Below are 22,127 nucleotides of genomic sequence, written 5' to 3'. Positions count from 1 at the left end.
TTCTCAGACCCTCAGTTTTCGCATCAGGGAAATGGGCCACAGTTCTAGCTCCAGGATGCCTGGTCCCCCAGGGCGGCCTCAGAATAGGCTTGGCTCCTGTGGGGCACTGCCCGCCACTTCCCCTCAATGTGCCCTTCTCCATCAGCAGACCCCACCTTCCCTTCCTGCCTCATCGCCCCACATCCTCCCACCCAGGGACTCCCACACAGGCCCTTGCCTGGGGGAGCCTCTGGGTCCTGGCTCAAGCAATCTCCCCGCACCTGGAGTTCCCTCTTTAGGGCGCACGTTTCAAGAGCCAGCTCCAATGCTAGCTTGCAGGCCCCCAGCTCTCCATCTCGGTAACCCTGAGGTCCTCTCTGTAGATTCCCCCGTTGCCTCAATCACTTCCTGTCTCTGTTATGATCTCCCATGATGAAGTCATGCCTCCCTCTCTGCAAAGGGTGTAAACTCCAGGGACCAGCTGTCTCTTGCATCCTGGGATCACCAGCACCTGGTACTGTGCCTGGCACACAGCAGGCACTCATTAAATGCTCTGCTTAGAATTGAGGTACACTGAATTCTTGGAACCCTCAAGTTCTTGGAGAACAGCCTCTGGGCCTGCCCCGTGGACAGGAAGTGAGCCTCCCAGCACAGAGGGCCCCCAGATCTCCTGCTGGAGCCTCCACGCAGGGGGCCTGTGGGGATGGCCAGGGCTCAGCCCAGCACCTGAGCGCCCCTCCCACCAGCTGCTCTGCCAGACCGCATGCTCCGCCCCCTGCAAACGACCGTGGGGGGAGCAGCTTGAGTAAGTTCCCCTTCCGTTTCCTCCTGCCCCACCACCGCTGCTCCTCAGCAGGCGCCTCACCAGCCTCCACACCCCTTGTGCCCGCAGAAACGCGCCTGGCCCTGAGCTGTCACCACCGACACTCTCCAGGCTCCGGACACGATGCAGGCCATCAAGTGTGTGGTGGTGGGAGATGGGTAGGTACCTGGCTGGACTGCCTCACAGCCCCCAACTGGGATGCCCTGAGATCCTTCCGCCCTGGTGTCCCTGGGGAAGCCCCTGGCCCTGCAGAACTAGGCGTCCCTGGAAGGCAGCTTGGAGGGGTCGCTTCCTTCTTCTCCTAGGGCCCACAGGGAGCACCCGGGGGTGGGCTGAGGGGAGCTTCACCCTCTTCAGCCCCACCCCACCCCAGAAGCCATCTCGGTGGAGGGTGCAGGACTATGGGTGAGAGTGCCCAGGGCTCCTCACCTGCACCCCAAAAGCTGGGGGCAGGTCTCCCACGGAGGCAAGCCTCAGTCTTTACTCTGTGGATGCAGGAGGGAAGTGGGAAACCTGAAATTCAGCCTTTGTCCCCAGGCTGACCTGGGCTGTCGTCACTGGCTTGGTGCTGCTGTGTGGCCTTGGGCAAGTCACAGCACCTCTCTGAACCTCAGCTTATTCATCTGGGAGGAGGCCTATGCCCTGGGGATGCTGTGGGGTCGCTTGAGATAAGCTGAGTGGCTGTCTTGCTTGTAGTATGTGCCTTCTAGCACCCCCTCCACTTTCTCTCCCCTCCCCTCAGCCTGCCGGGTTGGGGAGGATGTGTGGGGGATGTGGGTGAGGAGCAGAAGGGGCAAGGGGACATTGAGAGACAGAGAGGGAAGGAGGAGGCTAAAGGATGGGAGGGTGATTGTGGGGTCGGTAGGGGAGGGGCAGGCTGGGCTGAGACCCTTCTCAGTTGTCAGATCCCAGTGACTTCAGGCTGTCTTGTCCCCTGGGGGCCTCAGTTTCCTCATCTGTAAAATGACAGGTCCAGGCCAGGTGCAGTGGCTCATGCCTGTAGTCCTAGCATTTTGAGAGGCCAAGATGGGAGGATTGCTTGAGGCCAGGAGCTTGAGACCAGCCTAAGCATCATAGCGAGAACCCATGTCTATAAAAAAATTTTTTTAAGCCAGGAGTGGTGGCATATGCACCTGCAGTCCCAGCTACTGGGGAGGCTGAGGTGGGAGAATCGCCTGAGCCCAGGAGTTTGAGGCTGCAGTGAGCTATAATTGTGCCACTGCAGTCAGCCTGGGTGACAGAGCAAGACGCTGTCTCTTAAAAAAACACAAAATAAAAGGACACATCCAATTTGTCAATCTGTCATGCCTGCCAGCAGCCACATCTTAGGGTCCAGCCTACAGGCTCACCCTGGAGCATGTTCTAGCTGGAAGGGGGCCTCCTGTCCAGCCTTCCCATTCTACAGAGGAGCAGCCTAAGGCTTTGAGAGACTCAGCTCTCCTGGCCTGGGCCCTGTGGCCCCGACTTTGGCTGTGACCCATCTAGGTGGGGGCAGGCCCATTTGTCCACCAGCCTCAGCTGATTCTGATGCATGGCTCCTTATCTGCCCTTGCCTGCCCTGCCCTGTTCACTTCTGCTTTGTATCTGATCGGAGGAGGGGCGGGCGGAAGTCAAGGGTTAACGTTCCAGTCATTCAAAATTACCTCGGTGGCAGGCCCAGGGGAGGGCGATGGTAGGAGGAGAGGATGAGCTGTCTTCTCTGAGCAGGAAGTGACAAAACCACGCAGGGCAGGGGAAGGCCCAGAGCTGTCCCTTGGCCTCTGGGCTTCGGCTGAGCTACCTGCACTCGCTCCCAGCCTCGCATGCTGAGGGTGGAGGAGGCGCGCGTTATCACTTCCTTCCTATGTACCAGCTCTGGGGTTAATCTAGCCTTCTCTATTTATCCTCTCACCAAACCTAATAGGTCCATTTTACAGGTGGGAAAATGAAAGTTCAGGGAAGCTAAATAATTTGCCCAAAGCCTCACAGGATTTGAACCCAGACCACTCTGACTCAAACCCTGACCTGGTAACTGCTCTGCTCCACGGGGGAGGTGAGAGGGAAGAGCAGGGTCAGGTCTTCCCTAGCAGCCGTCGGCTGCTGCCGTGCGTCAGGCCCTGTGCTCAGTGCTTTGATAGGCCTCGTTGGATTTACTCCTCAGCACACTCCTATGAGGATGGGCTCATCTCTATTTTCTAGATGGAGAAACTGAGGCAGGTTAAGTGACTTGTCCAAGATCATACCACTGGTAGGTGGTACAGCTGGGATTTGAAGCCCAGGTCAGGCGTCGGGGGCCCCTCGGCATTGCCTGGGTCTGCTGGGCACCCTCTGTCCCACATCACTGGGCCCTGGAGAAGCCTGTGGGAAAGCGGATTGCCAGCTCTGCGCACACCCGTGGATCAGAATCTCTGGGGCTGGACCCTGAAGTCTCCACTTTAACAAACATCCACATGACTTGCAGGCTCTCGGGGGTGAGAACACAGACATGGGGCATCTCACATGGGGAGACGGAGGCCCAGAGGGCTGGGCTGGGTGGATGCTGAGGTCTTCGCAGAGGACCAGGCAGAAACCTCCCCAGGTCTCCGGCAGAGCCCATGACCGCCGCCCTCTTGCACTTCCTGTCTTTCAGGGCCGTGGGCAAGACCTGCCTTCTCATCAGCTACACCACCAACGCCTTTCCCGGAGAGTACATCCCCACCGTGTGAGTTCCTGGGGATATGCGGGGTGCTGGGAGGAGGGGAGAGACCATCACCAAGTCGACCCTCCTTTCAGGCACTTCCTGTGGGCCAGACCCTGTGTGGGCACCCACAGCCTCCAGCCCAGTGGAGCTGCCTGACAGTCCAGCCAAGAAGGCAGCACTGGTGCTGAGAGGTGCTGGGGGCTCCCAGAACCCGGGATGGGGTATGGAGGAAGGGGTAGAAGGGAGGAGGGGTGGCCTTTAGGCTGGGCCTCCAAGCAAAGGGACGTGGAGGAGAGGGCTGGCTCAGGCAAGAGCAGGAGCTGGGAGAGGAGCTTCTGTGGAAGCAGGCTGCTGGAGGAGGTGATCCAGAGAGCCTGACTCCAAGGAACAGGGACACCTGGGGACAAGGCATGCTGGGGGGCGGAACAGAGCTGTCTGTAGGCCTGGGAGGCCCTGCGCTCTATTGCGGGAGGCGGAGGCAGGGCTGTCATCGGACGTGTAGGGAGCGTGTTGGTGTCAGACTCAGGAGGGAAGGATGACTGGGGAGGCACCAGCCCCTCCCTGGCCAGCCCTCAGGGGTCCCCATCACTCCTAGGACATTTCCCCGACTCCCTAGCATGGCACTCAAGGCTCCTGATGGCCTTCACTCAACCTCCCACCTGGCCTTATTACCCATTACTTTGCTTCACACTCTGCCTCCTCCGGACCCTACTGTTCGCCACAAACTGCCTGCACATTTCTACCCCAGGGCCTTTGCTCAAGCTGTTCTCTCTCCCCATAGTGCTTTTTCTCCCCACATCCACCTGTCTAAAGCCTCCAGGCGCAGCTCCAGTGCCCCCTCCTCCGGGAAGCCTTTCTGATCTACCACGAAGGGGTCTCCACTCCCCAGAGTGACTTTATCTGATTTCTCCCATGACTATGAGCCTGTGGAGGGCAGGGAGCCATGGCCAGCTCTTTGTGGGTCTCCCATTATCTCAGCACAGTGTCTTCTACATGGTGTGATACATGCATTACCTTACACACAACACATGTGTTTTGAGTTGACCTGACTTGGACATCGTGGGAAAGACCACAGGAAGATCGATCATAGCCACCATCTAGCAAAGGCCTGCCACATGCTGGCCCCTGCGCAAGATGTCACACATGTGTGATCTCATTTGATCCCCCTGGGAGATGGCTATTAGCATGCACAGGACACCCATGGGGAAGCTGAGCCTCACAGCCACTAAGAGGCTTGCCTCCCAGGCTTACACGGTCCTGTCCAGCTTCAGAGCCAAGGTCCATGCAGAACCTCGCTGGGGCCCTCATTTCTTGATCTTAATGAACCCCCCTTTCAGGGGCAGGGATCAGGCTCTCCTAGGAAGAGGGAGGCAGGCAGAAGGGAGAAGAAAGCCTGGAGCCAAGATGCTTCCAACCCACCCCAGAGGATTCCTCACTACCCAACCCCCAATCCCAGACTTGGGTGGGCTGGGCTCTCTCTGCTGCTGTCTCTCCCCGGGACACTCTACTCAGCTGCCTTAGATGCCCTGGCCCAGGCTAGAGGAAGGCAGGCAGCCAGGAGAGGGCAGGGAAACCCTAGCAGAGAGCCTAGAAAACCGCTTTTGCCCCAGCTCGGTCCTGATGCTGGTGAGTGCCCCTCTCTGGTCCTGTCCTTATATACAAAATGGGAACAAGGATTCCTGCCCACTCACCATCAACTATCAAACGTTTATCAGGTGCCTCTAAGTGCCAAGGGAGGGCTGGCTGCAAACCTGAGCAGGGAGGCAGAATTAGGTGAGGCGGCTCCTGCTCAAGGCCATGGTCACCAGCAGTGTGTTGTCACTGCCTCTGTCCCTGGGTCTCTGGATGCTGGCTTGAGACCTTGTCCCACCTTTGTGCATCCTGGCTGAGTTGAAGGACCCACTTGCTGAAGGACCTTGGACCAATCACTTCCCCTCTCTGAGCCTCAATCTCCTTTTCTATAAGAGGTAGAGGCTTGGAAGTCCCAAGCTCCTTCCCCAGGCACCTCCCTTGTACGTTGAGATGGATGGCTGAGGCTGCTGAGGCCAGGTTATGGCCAGGTGCTCTCAGCAGCCTGGAGGCCCCTGATCCCTGGTGGCCCCTAGTGGACTTTGTTGTCCTGGACAACATCACAGAAGCTGGAGAAATAGGCCCGACCAGATCTACCTTCCCAAGTCTCTCTGAAGGATTGGGTGAAGGTATCCCAGTAGGGCCAGCTCCATGCATGTGGCCACCTATCCAGTTGCACAGGGCCCCATGCTCAGAAGGGTCTTGCACCTTGTTTAATACTCTGATGTCTACATCTTGAAATTCTTAATCATTTTTGAGCATGGGCCCTGTACTTCCATTTTGCACTGGGTCTTGCAAGTTCTGTGGTGAATCCTGCCTCACACCCTCATATGGCTTCAGGCACAAAGTTTCTCAGCCCCAGACGAGACCCCAGAGCGGGATCCTGCCACTGCCAATGCCTGTGCCCCTGTGAAGGCAGGGTAAAATAGTCACACTGGGCCCTTGACATTGGAGGGGGAAGAGGGCGAGAGGGTGGGTTGGGAAAAACAGGCAGCCCCAAATCTCTGGCACCTGAGATTAAGGTGGAGAGAGCTTCTGGGCTGAGGATGGTAGGTTTGCTGGGGGTTGGGGAGGCCCGTGCTACAGATACAAGATCAGATAAGCCTGAGAGCTGGCTCCCCATGCTGCCAGCCATGAGGGGTTAACAGCAAAGGGATGGACCTGAACCTTCGGAACTGACATCTTCCTGAGCAGCCAATCAGTTGCCAGGACTCGTGGGGCTGCACCGTGATTGGCTCTTGCCGCCTGCTCTGTTGTATAGACCCTATATTGGAGCCGGCAAGGCCCTGTGAGTTCTTTGCATCAAATCCCCCGTTTCGCAGTTGGGGAGCCTGAGTCTGCTCTGTGGATGGCCCCGTGCTAGGTGTTGGGGATACAGAAACATGGCAGGAAGACAGTGCCCTCGTGTGCCTGTGGCATAGAGGGGCGCCCCCTTACACCTCGCCTGGTTAGAACCAAGCTCGACGGAAGCCCTGGTGAGCTTTTAAAACTGAAAGTTAGGCTGGGCGCCGTGGCTCATGCCTGTAATCCCAGCACTTTGGGAGGCTGAGGCAGGCAGATCGCTTGAGCCCATGAGTTCGAGACCAGCCTGGGCAACATGGAGCAGAAACCCCATCTCTACAAAAAATACAAAAATTAGCCGGGCATGGTGGTGCATGCCTGTAGTCCCAGCTACTCGGGAGACTGAGGTGGGAGGATCGCTTGAGCCTAGGAGGGTGCGGCTGCATTGAGCTATGATCGTGCTACTGCACTCCAGCCTGGGCAACAAAGTGAGACCCTGTCTCAAAAAATAAAATAAAAAGAGCCTCCCAAAAAACAACTGAAAGTTAACCTGGCCTAAATCTCTCCTGTGGCTCCCTTCACACTTAAAACTCATCTTAATGCTCAAACCGTGAACAACAGCCCCCCTCTCCCCAGCCTCATTTACCACACCCCTTACCCACTTCATTCCAAGTACACAGACTGCCTTGATGATCTCTGCCTCCCCCCAACCTCTTCACTCCCCTTTATGACACCCAGAACCCTCCCTGCTTCCTGTCATTCAGTTCCCTGCTTAGACATCGCCTCCTTGACCCCCTGTCTACAGCAGCCCCCCGTCTCCAACCTGCCCTCTCCATCCCACCACCCTGCTTGGCTGTCTTCATATGCCCCCCCACAGCCCGACTTCATCTTGCTGCTCCTTTGCTGCCACTCCTCCTCTTGGATGGAAGCTCCCTGAGGACAGGGCCCTTATCTGCCTCGCTCCCTGCCATCGCGCCAGTTTCTAGAACAGAGCTGAGCCCATTCCTGTTGCTCCGTCATGACTGCCTCCCCCACCCCGGGGAGGAAGGCAGGGCTCAGCTCTGCATGGAAGAATGTGTGCTGCTAATTGAGGTTGAATCATTTGGCACTTAATTTTCACTTTCATTTGAAATCCTCTCTTCGGTAAACTGGCGAATCCAGCCTGGGATTCCAGTGGACAGGATGACATCAGCCTCCCTAGCTGTGTGCGCCAGGCCCCACCAGGTTCTCCTGCCTGGCCTCTCGGCAGCCCCATCCCTGCTCCTGCCGCTGTGTGTGTGGGTGCCTCCTGATGTCCAGTGGCTCAAGCCTCTGCCTTAGCTCAGGCACCCCTTCTGTTGGGTATTCTGTTCCCTCCTGCTCCACCTCTCCCTGCCCCGTGACACCTCCAGCTGCCTTCATCTTTCAACCAATAGCACGGTAAGGGCCTCCCCTCCTGGCTGATGTGCCAGTTTCCCCCTCTGTTCCCCTCTGGCCCCTCCCTAAGACTTCTCCAAGAGGGTCCCTCCCTCCCTCCCTCCCTTACTTCCTTCCTGACGGAGTCTCGCTGTGTCACCAGGCTGGAGTGCAGTGGTGCGATCTTGGCTCACTGCAACCTCTGCCTCCCGGGTTCAAGCGATTCTGCTGCCTCAGCCTCCCAAGTAGCTGGGACTACAGGCATGCACCACCACACCCAGCTAATTTTTGTATTTTTGGTAGAGACAGGGTTTCACCATGTTGGCCAGGATGGTCTCGATCTCTTGACCTGGTGATCCACCTGCCTCAGCCTCCCAAAGAGCTGGGATTACAGGCGTGAGCCACCGTGCCCAGCTGGGACCTTTTCTAAATGCAAATCTGATCTCATCACCTCTGTCTGGTTTGGCCCCTTGCTGGTTCCCCATTGCCCTGAGAACCAAGACCTGACTGGTCCGTGCCCCTCTGACATCAATCCTTTCTCACCCCCAAGTCACTAGCCATGCGTGCCCCGTGGTCTCTGGGTTCCTTGAATGCACCATCCTTCCTCCCTGGGGGTGGGCTTTGGTGGTGGTCAGGTGATACCTGGGTGCTGGGGCCCCTTCCACCTGCCCCATTCCCCTCCTCCACTCCATTCTAGGGCCAGGCCTCAGAGTTCTACAGGCACTAGATGAAAACATGGTCTCTGCTCTCTCCAACTCCATTTCCAGCCATGAAATAGCAGCGATGCTTACCATGTGGGCCTTTCTGAATTGGGTAACAGGATCTAGCCTTGCTCTGCCACCCACTGGCTGGGAGGTCTTGGGCAAGTCTCTTCCTCTCTGTAAGCCTCAATTTCTTCATCCGGAAAATGGGGTGAGGGTTGGCCATGGTGGTCTGTGCATAAGGTTCCTCTCTGGTCCTGGCTGCCTGTGGGTCTCTTAAGTAAGGGGGACCCTCAGGGGTGTCACACCATTGACACATTCCTGCACCTGTCCCTCTGGTCCTCTGGGGAGGGGCCCTGTGGCAGGGGCATTTGGGGACATGGAAAATGAGACTGCTTAGCTTCTCAGCATCTCCCAGTGGGGTGGCTTGAACATCCTCTGTTTTTTTGGATTCTCCTAATGGCTCCAAGAAATAGGTATTTTCCCCTCCACATTAAAGAGATTGAGGCTCAGAGAAGTTAGGTCACTCACCCAGGGTCACACAGCCCGGATGTCCTGGCTTCCCAAGGAACTCTGTGTTCCCGCCCAACAAGAAAGGTCCTTGACCTCTTCAGGCCTCAGTTTCCTCATCTGTCTAATGGGGGTAACTTAAGATTCTTTTGTCTTGGATCACATGAGACTTCAAGACCTAACATACAAAGACCCTCAGCCCCCTGCCTGGCCTCAGAGAAGGTGGCTGTTGCTTCTCAAGGTCCCAGCTCTTTCCCCATCACCGTGGCCCTGAGATTCCAGGGATGACCCAGAGGAGACAGGTGAATCTTGTGGGGCTTCTTGGCACTAGCACTGTGGCTGGACATTAGAGGAGAGAGTGTCCAAGCATTTCCCAAAAGTGTGTTTCTGGTCAAAACTGGAAAAACAACACAGGTGTGGCTTTTCCCATCATGCCTCGCTGTGTCTCCCTGGACAGCGCCTTCTTCCTGAAATCCCACAGCAGCGTAGGTGGTACCCAGAGTAGGTGCACGCCAGCACCTGCTGTGCACCAGACCGCGGGCTGGCCCCAGGGTGCAGCGGCAAACAAATGAGGCTTATTGCCTGCCACTTGGGATGCTGAGTTCCCCAAGGAGTGCTGGTTTAGGTGGGGTGGTAGCCCCGACATGGCTGGAAGTCAGGAAAGGCTTCTTGGAGGAGGTGACATTGAGCAGGGGCTGGAGGGATGAGTAAAAGTCAGCCAGCCTGGCAGTGGGGAGGAAGAGAAGGGAGAGAGGAAGGAGAGTGGGAAGTCAGGGGCCACTGTTTGCAGGCACTTTCCAGACAGGCGGGAACAGGGCCGTTTGAGGAACTGAGAGGTAACCAGGAATTCTGTCCAGGGCTGGACAGGCAAAGTGTATTAAAAAGGCTGGGCTGCCCACTTTTTGGGGGTGTGGGGGACTCCTCTCAGGAGAGGTGTCTTTTGTGTTACTCTGAAGTGTTAGCGCTTCTGCAGCCTAACATTGAGTAGCGTTCTCTGAGGACTTCCTGGAGGAGGTGGTTTAATTCCCTTCCACCTGCATTCACTGGGTGACAGGCCTGAGACTGTGGAGAATAAGCAGGCATCGGCCTGGCCCACACAGAACCCACAGCCCTTGAAGGGGTGGAGACTCACCAAGTGCCTGCTCGTGGTCAAGGCAAAGTAGTCACCTGAGAGAGGGAACCATGGGCTCTTTACAGGTAGAGGACGACGAAGCTTCGCCAGAGAGGAGGACTTGTCTGGGCAGGGTTTTGAAGCATGAATAGAAGTCGGGAGTGAAATGGGGCTGGAAGCGTATTCCAGAGGGAGATACAGACAGGATCAAAGGCTTGGAGGGGTGGGCAGCCTGGAGGGTGTGGGGGCCAGAGGCCAGGTTGGTGAGAACATATGGACAGCTAAGGTGGGAAGGACATTCTGGGCAGGGGCTTTGTGTGGACCAGCACAGGGAGGTGGGCAGTGTGAGCCTTTCCCGGGAAACGGCTTGGCTGGTGTGCGAGGGGAGGAGTAGGAGGAGAAGTCAGAGGAGCCGGAGGTCTCAGTGGACCAGGTCAGGGCCTGTGTGGGGGACCACAGCGGGAAAAGTGACAGTGATTCCCTAACCCTCAGGGGCAAGCGGTGAGGGCATTCCCGGAGGCACAGCTGTGGCCTGGGGCAGTGAGCACTGGTCGTGGTCACTGGTTTCTGGTTTCTTACCTAGTTGGGTCACTCACTGGCTGTGTGGCCTTGGGCAAGTCACTGCATCTCTCTGAGCCAAGTTTTCCCTTCCACAGCGTGGGTAGCCAGCACCTTCCTCGCGGGGATGTGTGTAGCAAGAACTGGCTTGCAAAACCTCCCCTATTCCGAGCTTGGAGCCCTGGGATGGCCCTCCCAGCATTCGTTGGGCTTCCCCGTCTCTGATATTTGTCAGGCTCCTCACCCCGTGTCTGGCCTTCTGCCAGCTGTGGGGGCAGGATCAGGCTTGTACTCCTTGGTGGCCCCAGCGCTGGCTCTGCACCCGATGCATAGTAGGTGCCTAGCAAGTGCATCTGGAGGCTCGTTCGATGGCCCTGCAGGGCTCTCTGGGTCTGGCGGGAGACATTGGGAGTCAAGGTCAGTGCCTCACACCATCTCCTCGGCAGCATGTGTCTTTCTACCGTTTGCCATGGCCCTTCCCATGGCCAGTGACTAACAGCTTTCACGCACACTCTGGGGTGGGCTGAAAGGCCCCGGAAGCAGCCCTCTTTCCCTGGAAGATGGGAGATGAATGACAGCACCCTAGCTTCCTGCCTTCTCTGGGGACGCCCTGAGCACAGTCCGTTCTGTCTCCCAGGTGGCCCCAGCAGGACTGAGCAGCAGCGGTCCACAGCCATGACAACTCAACCACCTGCCCTGTGTCAGCTGCTGTCCCCTCCTTTATTCCTCCCCACTCCCCTTCTGCAGCATCCTGGGGTCACTTCCCGAATAAACCCCTCGCATCACCTCCTTGTCTCAGGGTTTGCTTCCGGGGGGACCCAGCCTGAGACGGGATGAACATTCATTCAACAGATATTGAGGCTGGGCGCAGTGGCTCACGCCTGTAATCCTAGCACTTTGAGAGGCCGAGGCGGGCGGATCATTTAAGTTCAGGAGTTCAAGACCAGCCTGGTCAACATGGTGAAACTCTGTTTCTACTAAAAATACAAAAATTAGCTGGGCGTGGTGGTGCATGCCTGTAATCCCAGATACTTGGGAGGCCGAGGCAGGAGAATCACTTGAACCCAGGGGGCAGAGTTTGCAGTGGGCCGAGATGGTGCCACTGCACTCCAGCCTGGGCGACAGAGCGTGATTCCATTTCAAAAAACAAACAAACAAACAAAACAACAAAAAACAAACATTGAGTGGCAGCATAGGGAGAGAGGTAAGTTTATTCTCATCAAGACTGGGAGGAAAAGTTACACAGCCTCAATTACCTTTCCAAAGGACAGGTACGGGTAGGAAAAGGATTAAGAGATAATCTTTTTTTCTTCTTGTTGACTTGTATTACATTTTTAAAAAATATAATGAATCAGTAATGAAACAAATAAAGAAACCCAATTGCAAATGCTGTGTGACTTTGGGCCAGTCGCAGACTGTCTCTAGGTCTCAGCCTCCGAGGAATGACATGGAGCTGGACCACAATTCCCAGGTTCTGGGATTTGAGATTGACCTTACCTCTGCCTTGCCTGCTCCCCACAGGTTTGACAACTATTCAGCCAATGTGATGGTGGACAGCAAGCCAGTGAACCTGGGGCTGTGGGACACTGCTGGGCAGGAGGACTACGACCGTCTCCGGCCGCTCTCCTATCCACAGACGGTGTGCTGCTCCCACCTGCCTTGCAGTCCTGACCTTTGCTGTCTCTGTTCCCTCTGCTTGGGATGCCCTTCCAGCCAGCTCAGCCTGGGAAACCCTACCTCTCCCCTTAAGGCCCAGCTCAGGGAGTCTGCCTGCCTTGCATGTCCCAGGCAGAGAAGGGCTTCCTCTTGCACTCCCCCAGCCCTGCATTGGTTCCCGGTCCTCAATGTGCCCATCTTCCCACCCCATTGCCTCCTGGGCTCTGGCACCCCCTGTTTCCAGTGGTGGGGCAGGTGGATTCTGCACAGCGCCCCAGGAGGCAGCCCGGGATGGTGAGCCCTGGGAGTGCTGGGGGAGGGGAGAGGTGGAGGATGCCTGCAGGTGGCTGCTGGGTCCTCGCCCTTCCTCCAGGGTATGCAGGGAGGCGGCTAAGGCCGGTAATCAGATGGTGGATAGTATATGGATTGGAGTATGGACTCTGGAATCCCAGATCCTCCCCTCACCAGAGTGCACGTTGGCAAACTCTTTAACCTCTGGAAGCCTCACTTTCCCTGTCTGAGGAATGGGGCTACCAGCAGTGCTTGCTGCAGAGTGACATGTGAGGATAACCACTTCGCAGAGGCCCTGGCCTTTAGTGAGCGTCCTAACAAACAGCAGCCTCATGGTAGAGGCGAGAAGGGTATCTCTGCTCTGCCCAGATCCTAAGTCCCCAGCATCCCCTGGGGTGTTCCACCCTCAGGGAGCCCCAAGCTCCACGTCTCGGTGGCTGCCATGGTGGGACACCTCTGGGCCCTCCTCACTAGCAACCCTCACTTGCTCTGTCCCCAGGACGTCTTCCTCATCTGCTTCTCCCTCGTCAGCCCAGCCTCTTATGAGAACGTCCGCGCCAAGGTGAGCTGGACAGGGTGGGCCTTGGGGGCTCTGGGGCAGGTAACCCTGAGGGACAGAGGGAGGAACTGGTGACTCTAGGCTGGTCCCTGGGGCAGCAGAGGTCGCATACAGAGAGGGTCCCCAGTGCCAACCAGGGCTGGCAGAGGGACTTGAGGGGGTAAGATTCAGAGGACCTGGGGTGGGGGGTGCTGCGATAGTTAGCTATACCCCCACTTTCCATGGCTGCATTCTCCTCCTCCCCACACAACCTCATGTCCGCCTCCGATTGTCACATAACCTCATGTTTGCTTCTTATGTCTGCACAAAACCTCGCCTCCTCCTTTCCTACAATCATGCGCCCCCTCCTTCCTGCACAACGTCGTGGCCTCCCCTCCCTGTGCCACCTCACGTCTCTCTCTCCTCACCCTCGTGCCCACCTCTGATCTTCTGGCAACTTGCTGCCTCTCCTCTCCCTACACCCTCACACTCCCTCTGATCCCCGCACAGCCTTGCACCCCCTCTTGACCCATACAACCTTGTGTCCCCCCACCCACCTGCCCAGTGGTTCCCAGAAGTGCGGCACCACTGCCCCAGCACACCCATCATCCTGGTGGGCACCAAGCTGGACCTGCGGGATGACAAGGACACCATCGAGAAACTGAAGGAGAAGAAGCTGGCTCCCATCACCTACCCGCAGGGCCTGGCACTGGCCAAGGAGATTGGTACGGGCCTCGGGCTCAGAGGGGGGAGCTGGCTGCGGGGGAGGCCCTGACTTGGCCTCGTGGTGTGATTGTAAACACGGGCTGCAGGGCCAGGCTGTGCAGTTTGAACTCAGCTGTGCTGTGCACTTGCTGTGTGACCTTGGGCGAGTCACGTAGCCTCTCTCTGCCTGTGTTTCCTTATCAGAAAAGCATGGGATAGTGATAGCTCCTGCCTCCTGGGGTGGTTGGGGGAATTCAGTGACTTATTCCAGGTGGAGCTGCCAGGGCAGCACCTGTGTGTGAGAAGCACTCTGTGTTAGTAGTAGTCGTCCTAGTAGTATGAGTAGTATCTATTAATAGATACTGAAAATAAGGAGGTGTGCTTTGAGCAGACAGAAGCAGAGATTGAGTGGGGGTGCTGTGGTTGCTTGGAGGACAAGTGGCAAGTCAAACTTGGGTGTTCTGGGAAGGCTTCCTGGAGGAGGTGGCGCTGCATTAGATCTAAAGGGTGACACATTTCCTTCCACCACCTTCTCTCCTCCCTTTCCCCACTCCCTTTGGTTTCTCAGCTCGACCCCTCTTTGCCTCCAAATCACTGGGCTGGAGAAATATAGTAACTTCTCAAGGTCACCCAGCTAGTAGGTGGCCCAGCCAGATTTGAAGGAAGGACAGCAAATTATTGGCTCACTGCTGGGGGGTGCTTCTTTGTAGTGGCTCAGGGCTGCCTGCATCAGGGAGGCGATGACCATGGGTCTGGCTTCATGCATGGTACCCAGGCCTGCTGGCTCTGTTCCTGTCCCTGTCCCTGGTAGGTCCCAATGAGTCTGTAGCTCAGGGATCCTTGCCCAAAAGCCCAAAACCACCAGCTGGGTTTGGTCATATGAGCTGTGCCCTCTGCCTCACCACAGGACTCTGCAGGCCCAGGGTTTGGCCCCCAAATGGAATCCACTAGACCTCCTCCCACCCCACCGCCCCAGCCCCGCCCCACTTCCCCCTGCCGGAACTGGGAGGGCCCTGGGGACTCACATCTCTTCACAGGAAGAGAAACCGCAGCCACCACCTCCCTCCTTCTGTGACTAGCGTGGTGACACGGCCATCTTCCCCGGGGGCCTCAGACTGTGGCTCACACCCTGGCTCCCTTCCCCTGTCCTAGGGCCACAGCTCCCCAGCCTGCAAGTCTTTCCTTTTAAATATCAAGGATTCATCCCTGCCTTCTCTTTCTGACCAACCAGCACCCCTCCAACTCCTGCCCCTGGACTCCTTCTATTCAGGGTGCAGCTCTCCAGCCTGTGGCCTGGCTGTCACTGACCTCTCCCTTGTAAAGCACATGCTTTGGGATCATGTGGAGGGTGCTGGAGGCCTGGATTCTGGTCCTGGCTCTGATACTGATTGGCTGTGTGACCTTGGGTTAGTGGCTGCCCCTCTCTGGGCCTCAGTCTCCCTCTCCACATAAGCTGACCTGGACAATCCCCAAAGGCCCTCTCTCCTCCATAAGGTGGTGACTCAGAGTTCTTGCCTTGGCCTCTAGCCAGTCTTTCCTGGCTGACCCTGCATGGAGCTGGGGCAGGGGCAGTGATTTTAACTGTGCCTCAGACCAGCTTAGGCCTAGGGGGAGTCCTGGGGGGACTGGCAGGGCTAGTGAGGGAAGCAGCAACTGCCTCTGCCCACCTGGGCTCCCCAGCCCTGGGATGACAAGTTTTGGGGGCAGCCCTGAGCCCAGCTGATAATCACAGCTGATGTGGACTGAGCACTTCCTGGGAGCCACTTCATTCTCACAGCAGCTATGACGAAGAGCTCTTGTCACCTCCACTTTACAGAGAGGAAACAGGCTCGGAGGGACATGTTGCTGGCTTAAGGCCACCCAGCCAGGATTCCAAAAGGGGTGGACTGGCTCCCTAAGCCACAAAGCTGAGGGCCATCTGTCCTCCCTGCACCCCCACTGCCCCCACCGCCCCCTCACCCTCCTTGCCCTCTCTGTGGCTCCCCTGCCCCTGCCTCAGCTTGATGAGCCATCGCATGGCAATGAGTCCTAGACAGATGGGAGACTGAGGCCCGGAGAGGGGGAACTGACTAAAGTCCTAGAGCAGTGAGAGGCCGAGCCAAAGTGAGCCCTGGCCCCCCAGCTCAGGACCCTTGTCCTGGGTGAGTGGGTGGCTGGGTGCCAGGGAAAAGGCAGTTGGTGGATGTGGGGGAAGTGGACGCAGATGTGGTCCCTTATAAGGAGACAGTGGCCAAGTGCCCAGTGACACCTCCTCAACACAGGGGGCTGTGGTGACCAGACTCCGGGCTGAGCTCAGGGCACCCTGCTCTTGCCAGCCAAGCCCCATGACAACCACTGCCCATGATCCCTGGTGGGCGTATATGCCTCCAGGTAGAGGGGAGATGCCCAGCATGTGACTCAGAGCGAGTGACATCCTCTCTGAGCCTCAGGTTCCTCGTCCCTGCCCCACCCTTCCTTTCTCCCCAGCACCTGGCCTCAGTGGGCTCCCCTGTTCCAGGGGCTGCCCCTCCTGCCATCCCGACTTCTCCCCCAGCTCTGTGCCTTCGGGCCTTGGCTTCCCCACTCTGGGCCTGTTTCCTGGTCTGTGAAATGGGAACTCACCCCGGTGTTGTTGGAAGCACCCAGCTCAGTGCCTGGCACAGGGTAGGTGGTGACCAGCGTCCATCCCCTTCCATCCTGCCACAGAGAAGCAAGCGGGCTTTGGCGGAGGGCCCAGAGTTCACCTCCCCTCCCTTCTCCTTCCTCTTGGTTCTGACATCGGCCCCCAGGCCTGCATAGCATCTCGGCAGAAGGGGTTTTGTGGTTTTTCACTTCAGGGAAACTGTGCAGCTTGAAATGGACATGGGAAGTCACACGGACTCTTTGCAGAATGTCATGGAACACCGTCCCTGGGGGTGGGAACTAGGCCTGCCTTTCTCCTCATCTGTGCCCCGGGCTCTAGCCCCGAGGGGTCTTCATGTGGGAGAAGGCTGGGCCTCCCATGGCAGGACAGAGGAGCTCTCCAATGCCACTCCTCCCAGAAGGCCCCCAGCTGGGCCCAGGTTGAGGGAATACGTCCAGCGTGTGAGTTTGGATGAGTCACATACTCTCCACGAGCCTCAGTTTCCTTGTCTGTAAGACAGGGATGGTGCTAAGGAAGGGGCTGATGATGTTTGGAAGTTCCTGGGGAGGGGGCCATGAGGGCTTCAGGCCTCCTGGGGATTATTTGCAACCCTGGGAGAATCCTGGAGGGATTGGCAAGGCAATTTTCTAGAAGGTGAGGCTCCCAGAGATTTGGTCACTGATGCTTGAGCCCTTTCCTTCACAGAAAAGCATCAAAATTCCCACCCTCCTTCCACAGACTAAGGGCTATGTGTCCAAGAAAGACACAGACCTGCCCTGGAGGCCTTAGTCTCTCACTGAGTTCAAGCTCGCTATTACAGACATGAGGAAACTGAGGCACGGTGACGTTAAACTCCTTGCTCCTGGTGACACAGCCTCCAGGTGACCCCACTGGACTGGATGGCGGCCCCCAGAGCCTGGTGTTCAGTTGTATGGCTTGGGAGGGGGTGTATGGCATGGAGGGTTGTATGGCATGGGAGGCGTGGGAGGCGTGGGAAGGGTGTATGGCATGGGAGCGGTGTATGGCGTGAGAGGGGTTGTATGGCGTGGGAGGTGTGGGAGGGGGGTGTATGGTGTGAGGGGTTTTATGGCGTGGGAGGGGTTATATGCTGTGGGAGGGGTGTATGGCACGGGAGGTGTTGTATGGTGTGGGAGGCGTGGGAGGGGGTGTATGGCGTGGGAGGGCTTGTATGGTGTGGGAGGCGTGGGAGGGGTGTATGGTGTGGGAGGGGTGTATGGTGTGGGAGGCGTGGGAGGGGGGTGTATGGCATGGGAGGGGTGTGTATGGCACAGGAGGGCTTGTATGGCATGGGAGGCGTGGGAGGAGTGTGTGGTGTGGGAGGGGTGTATGGCGTGGGAGGGGTGTATGGCGTGGGAGGGGTGTATGGCATGGGGGGGTTGTATGGCGTGGGAGAGGTGTATGGCGTGGGAGGGGTTGTATGGTGTGGGAGGGGTGTATGGCGTGGGAGGGGTGTATGGCGTGGGAGGGTGTATGGCGTGGGAGGGGCGTATGGCGTGGGAGGGGTTGTATGGTGTGGGAGGCGTGGGAGGGGTGTATGGCGTGGGAAGGGTGTATGGCGTGGGAGGCGTGGGAGGGGGTGTATGACGTGGGAGGGGTGTGTATGGCACAGGAGGGCTTGTATGGCATGGGAGGCATGGGAGGAGTGTATGGCGTGGGAGGGGTGTATGGCGTGGGAGGGGTGTATGGCGTGGGAGGGGTGTATGGCGTGGGAGGGGTGTATGGCGTGGGAGGGGTGTATGGCGGAGGGTGTATGGCGTGGGAGGGGTGTATGGCGTGGGAGGGGTGTATGGCTTAGGAGGGGTTGTATGGCGTAGGAGGGGTTGTATGGCGTGGGAGGGGTGTATGCCTTGGGAGGGGTTGTATGGCGTGGTAGGGGTGTATGGCATGGGAGGGGTGTATGGCATGGGAGGGTTGTGTGGCGTGGGACGGTGTATGGTGTGGAAGGCATGGGAAGGGGTGTATGGCGTGGGAGGGTGTATGGCGTGGGAGGGGTGTATGGCGTGGCAGGGGTGTATGGCGTGGGAGGCGTGGGAGGGATGTATGGCATGGGAGGGGTGTATGGCACAGGAGGGCTTGTATGGTGTGGGAGGCATGGGAGGGGTGTATGGCATGGGAGGGGTGTATGGCATGGGAGGCATGGGAAGGGGTGTATGGCATGGGAGGGGTTGTATGGCATGGGAGGGGGTGTATGGCATGGGAGGGTGTATGGTGTGGGAGGGGTGTATGGCGTGGGAGGGGGTGTATGGCATGGGAGGGTGTATGGCATGGGAGGGGTTGTATGGCGTAGGAGGGGTGTATGTCGTGGGGGGGTGTATGGCATGGAAGGGGTGTATGGTGTGGGAGGTGTGGGAGGGGTGTATGGCATGGGAGGGTGTATGGCGTGGGAGGGGTGTATGGCGTGGGAGGGGTTGTATGGTGTGGGAGGCGTGGGAGGGGTGTATGGCGTGGGAGGGGTGTATGGCGTGGGAGGTGTGGGAGGGGGTGTATGGCGTGGGAGGGGTGTGTATGGCACAGGAGGGCTTGTATGGCATGGGAGGGGTGTATGGCGTGGGAGGGGTGTATGGCGTAGGAGGGGTTGTATGGCATAGGAGGGGTTGTATGGCGTGGGAGGGGTGTATGCCTTGGGAGGGGTTGTATGGCGTGGGAGGGGTGTATGGCGTGGGAGGGGTGTGTGGCGTGGGATGGTGTATGGCGTGGAAGGCATGGGAAGGGGTGTATGGCGTGGGACGGTGTATAGCGTGGGAGGGGTGTATGGCGTGGGAGGGGTGTATAGCATGGGAAGGGTGTATGGCGTGGGAGGGGTGTATGGCGTGGGACGGTGTATGGTGTGGGAGGCATGGGAAGGGTGTATGGCGTGGGACGGTGTATGGTGTGGGAGGCATGGGAAGGGGTGTATGGCCTGGAACGGTGTATGATGTGGGAGGGGTGTATGGAGTGGGAGGGTGTATGGCATGGGAAGGGTGTATGGCGTGGGAGGGGCATATGGCGTGGGACGGTGTATGGCGTGGGAGGCATGGGAAGGGGTGTATGGCCTGGGATGGTGTATGGCGTGGGAGGGGTGTATGGAGTGGGAGGGTGTATGGCATGGGAAGGGTGTATGGCATGGGAGGGGCATATGGCGTGGGAGTGGCGTATGGCGTGGGACGGTGTATGGTGTGGGAGGCATGGGAAGGGGTGTATGGCCTGGGATGGTGTATGGCGTGGGAGTGGCGTATGGCGTGGGAGGGGCGTATGGCATGGGAGGGGCGTATGGCGTGGGAGGGGCGTATGGCGTGGGAGGGGTGTATGGCGTGGGAGGGTGTATGGCGTGGGAGGGGTGTATGGCGTGGGAGGGTTGTATGGCATAGGAGACATGTTGGCCCAGAGCCCCCCCAACTTAGGCCTTGGCTCTCCTGTCCATCTCCCCAACCAGACTCGGTGAAATACCTAGAGTGCTCAGCCCTCACCCAGAGAGGCCTGAAAACCGTGTTCGATGAGGCCATCCGGGCCGTGCTGTGCCCTCAGCCCACGCGGCAGCAGAAGCGCACCTGCAGCCTCCTCTAGGGGTAAGAGTCCCCCACTCTAGTGCCCAACTCCCATACACAGCAGGCCCTGGCTGAGCAGTGGCCTTTGGTTCACTGTGAGTGGCATTTAGGCCAGGACAGAAAGAAGGTGGGTATGGAGGTAGCCTCAGTTTCCCTAGCCTACTTGTCATCTGCCTGGGCCAGTCTCACTCTCTGGAGCTCATCTTCCAGAGGCAAGGCCCAAGGTATGAATGAATGCCTGGTAACCCCCCACCCCCGGGCCAGGGAGTGGGTGTCACGGAGCCCCACTCTGCCCATTCCTGCAGGAGGTGATGGAAAAGATGCCTTGGTCCCTGGCCCTAGGAGAGCCCAGTCGAGCCAGGGAGATCCTGCACCCACATATGTGGGTGGAGGTGGGAGAGCCTGAGCTATGATCCCCAGGGGGCAGATGGTGGGGTCAGTGATTTGGAGGCAGCCCACAAGGCCTCCTGGAGGTGTGGGACCAGAAGGACAGAGAGGACTGGTGAGGTGGGGAGAGCAGCATTGGCAGTCCTGGTGGGAGTCAAACCTTGAGCAAAGACCTGGAGGTGGGAATGAGCTGTGAGCCAGGAAGGTGAGAGCTGTGGATTCTGCATGTCCCCAAATTCTCTTTCCCTGCTTATCTTCCTTCCAGGTTGCACCCCAGCGCTCCCACCTAGATGGGTCTGATCCTCCAGGATCCCCACCCAAAGCCTGATGGCACCCCGGCTGGCCATGCTGTCCCCTCCCTGTGGCGTTTCTTAGCAGATGGCTGCAGAGCTTCGTTGATGGTCTTTTCTGTACTGGAGGCCTCCTGAGGCCAGGAAGGTGCAAATTTGCAGGTGCTGCATCCCAAGCCCCTCATGCTCCTGCCTTCCTGAGGGCCAGAGGGGAGCCCCAGGACCCATTAAGCCACCCCCGTGTTCCTGCCGTCAGTGCCAACTGCCGCATATGGAAGCATCTACCCGTTCACTCCAGTCCCACCCCACGCCTGACTCCCCTCTGGAAACTGCAGGCCAGATGGTTGCTGCCACAACTTGTGTACCTTCAGGGATGGGGCTCTTACTCCCTCCTGAGGCCAGCTGCTCTAATATCTATGGTCCTGCTTGCCAGAGAGTTCCTCTACCCAGCAAAAATGAGTGTCTCAGAAGTGTGCTCCTCTGGCCTCAGTTCTCCTCTTTTGGAACAACATAAAACAAATTTAATTTTCTACGCCTCTGGGGATATCTGCTCAGCCAATGAAAAATCTAGGTTCAACCAGCCCCTGCCATTTCTTAAGACTTTCTGCTCCACTCACAGGATCCTGAGCTGCACTTACCTGTGAGAGTCTTCAAACTTTTAAACCTTGCCAGTCAGGACTTTTGCTATTGCAAATAGAAAACCCAACTCAACCTGCTTAAGCAGAAAATAAATTTATTGATTCAAGTTTGGAGATATCGTAATTTCAGGTGCAGCTTGATCAAGGGATTCAAATGATGTCATCGAGGCTTGCTTAGTTCTGGGCTCTGCCTTCTGCTGGCTGGTTCATTCTCAGGCAGGTGACTTAGGGCTTCATCCTCCCAGGTTCAAGTTCAGGGTTTCATCCTTCCAAGTTCAAGTTCAGGGCCTCATCCTTCCAAGTTCAAGTTCAGCCAAAAAGAGCAAATGTCTATCCCAGGCAAAGTTCTAACTAAGATTTACTGTGATTGGACCAGCATAGGTCCTGGGCCCCCTTTTAACCAATCATATTTGTCAGAGTGGTGCAGTGCTGTGCTCTGACTGGCCAGGCATGGACCATATGCCATGCTGGAACAGAACCGCGGCAACCCCAGCGAAAGCATGTGTACCGGTGGGGAGGGTGAGTTCCAAAGTGGGCTGAGAGCCTGGCGGGAATTTGGGAATTTGGGCGAGAAACCCTCAACCTCCACTACTGGAGGTCATGGGAAAGTGTTCATTTCAGCAGTGAAATGAAACAGTGCTGGACCCCAAAGGTGATAAGCAAAGGGGAGTTCCTTTAAAAGAGAGGCGGGGTTGTTGTGAGGATTTAAGAAGTTCTGACATGGGCACAACAGTGCCTGCACAGTCAGTCCCACCTCAGGGCTTGCTAAGTTCTGTGGAGGTGCCAGACCTCCCCCTCCTGCGGACAATTACTCTCCTCTATCTCAACTTCTCACTCCTTCATCAAACACACATTTATTGAGCACCTCTTCTGTGCCTGGCACTGTTCT

General features: G+C 57.5%; 1 protein-coding gene across 1 annotated transcript; it reads left to right on the top strand.

Annotated features, from left to right (window-relative positions):
• Positions 1 to 631: 631 nt before the first annotated feature.
• On the top strand, positions 632 to 21,345 carry RAC2 (Rac family small GTPase 2). The gene is made up of 7 exons (XM_016939115.4): positions 632 to 960; positions 3,411 to 3,482; positions 12,108 to 12,225; positions 13,033 to 13,095; positions 13,637 to 13,796; positions 19,812 to 19,944; positions 20,576 to 21,345. The coding sequence occupies exons 1-6, from the start codon at positions 926 to 928 to the stop codon at positions 19,940 to 19,942; spliced, it is 579 nt and encodes a 192-aa protein (XP_016794604.1). The 5' UTR covers positions 632 to 925; the 3' UTR covers positions 19,943 to 19,944; positions 20,576 to 21,345.
• Positions 21,346 to 22,127: the final 782 nt, after the last annotated feature.

Source organism: Pan troglodytes, chromosome 23 (genome assembly GCF_028858775.2).
Source record: "Pan troglodytes isolate AG18354 chromosome 23, NHGRI_mPanTro3-v2.0_pri, whole genome shotgun sequence".
NCBI lineage: Eukaryota > Metazoa > Chordata > Mammalia > Primates > Hominidae > Pan > Pan troglodytes.
The sequence above is the reverse complement of the archived record's forward strand: the minus strand, read 5'-3'. Positions and strand labels throughout refer to the sequence as shown.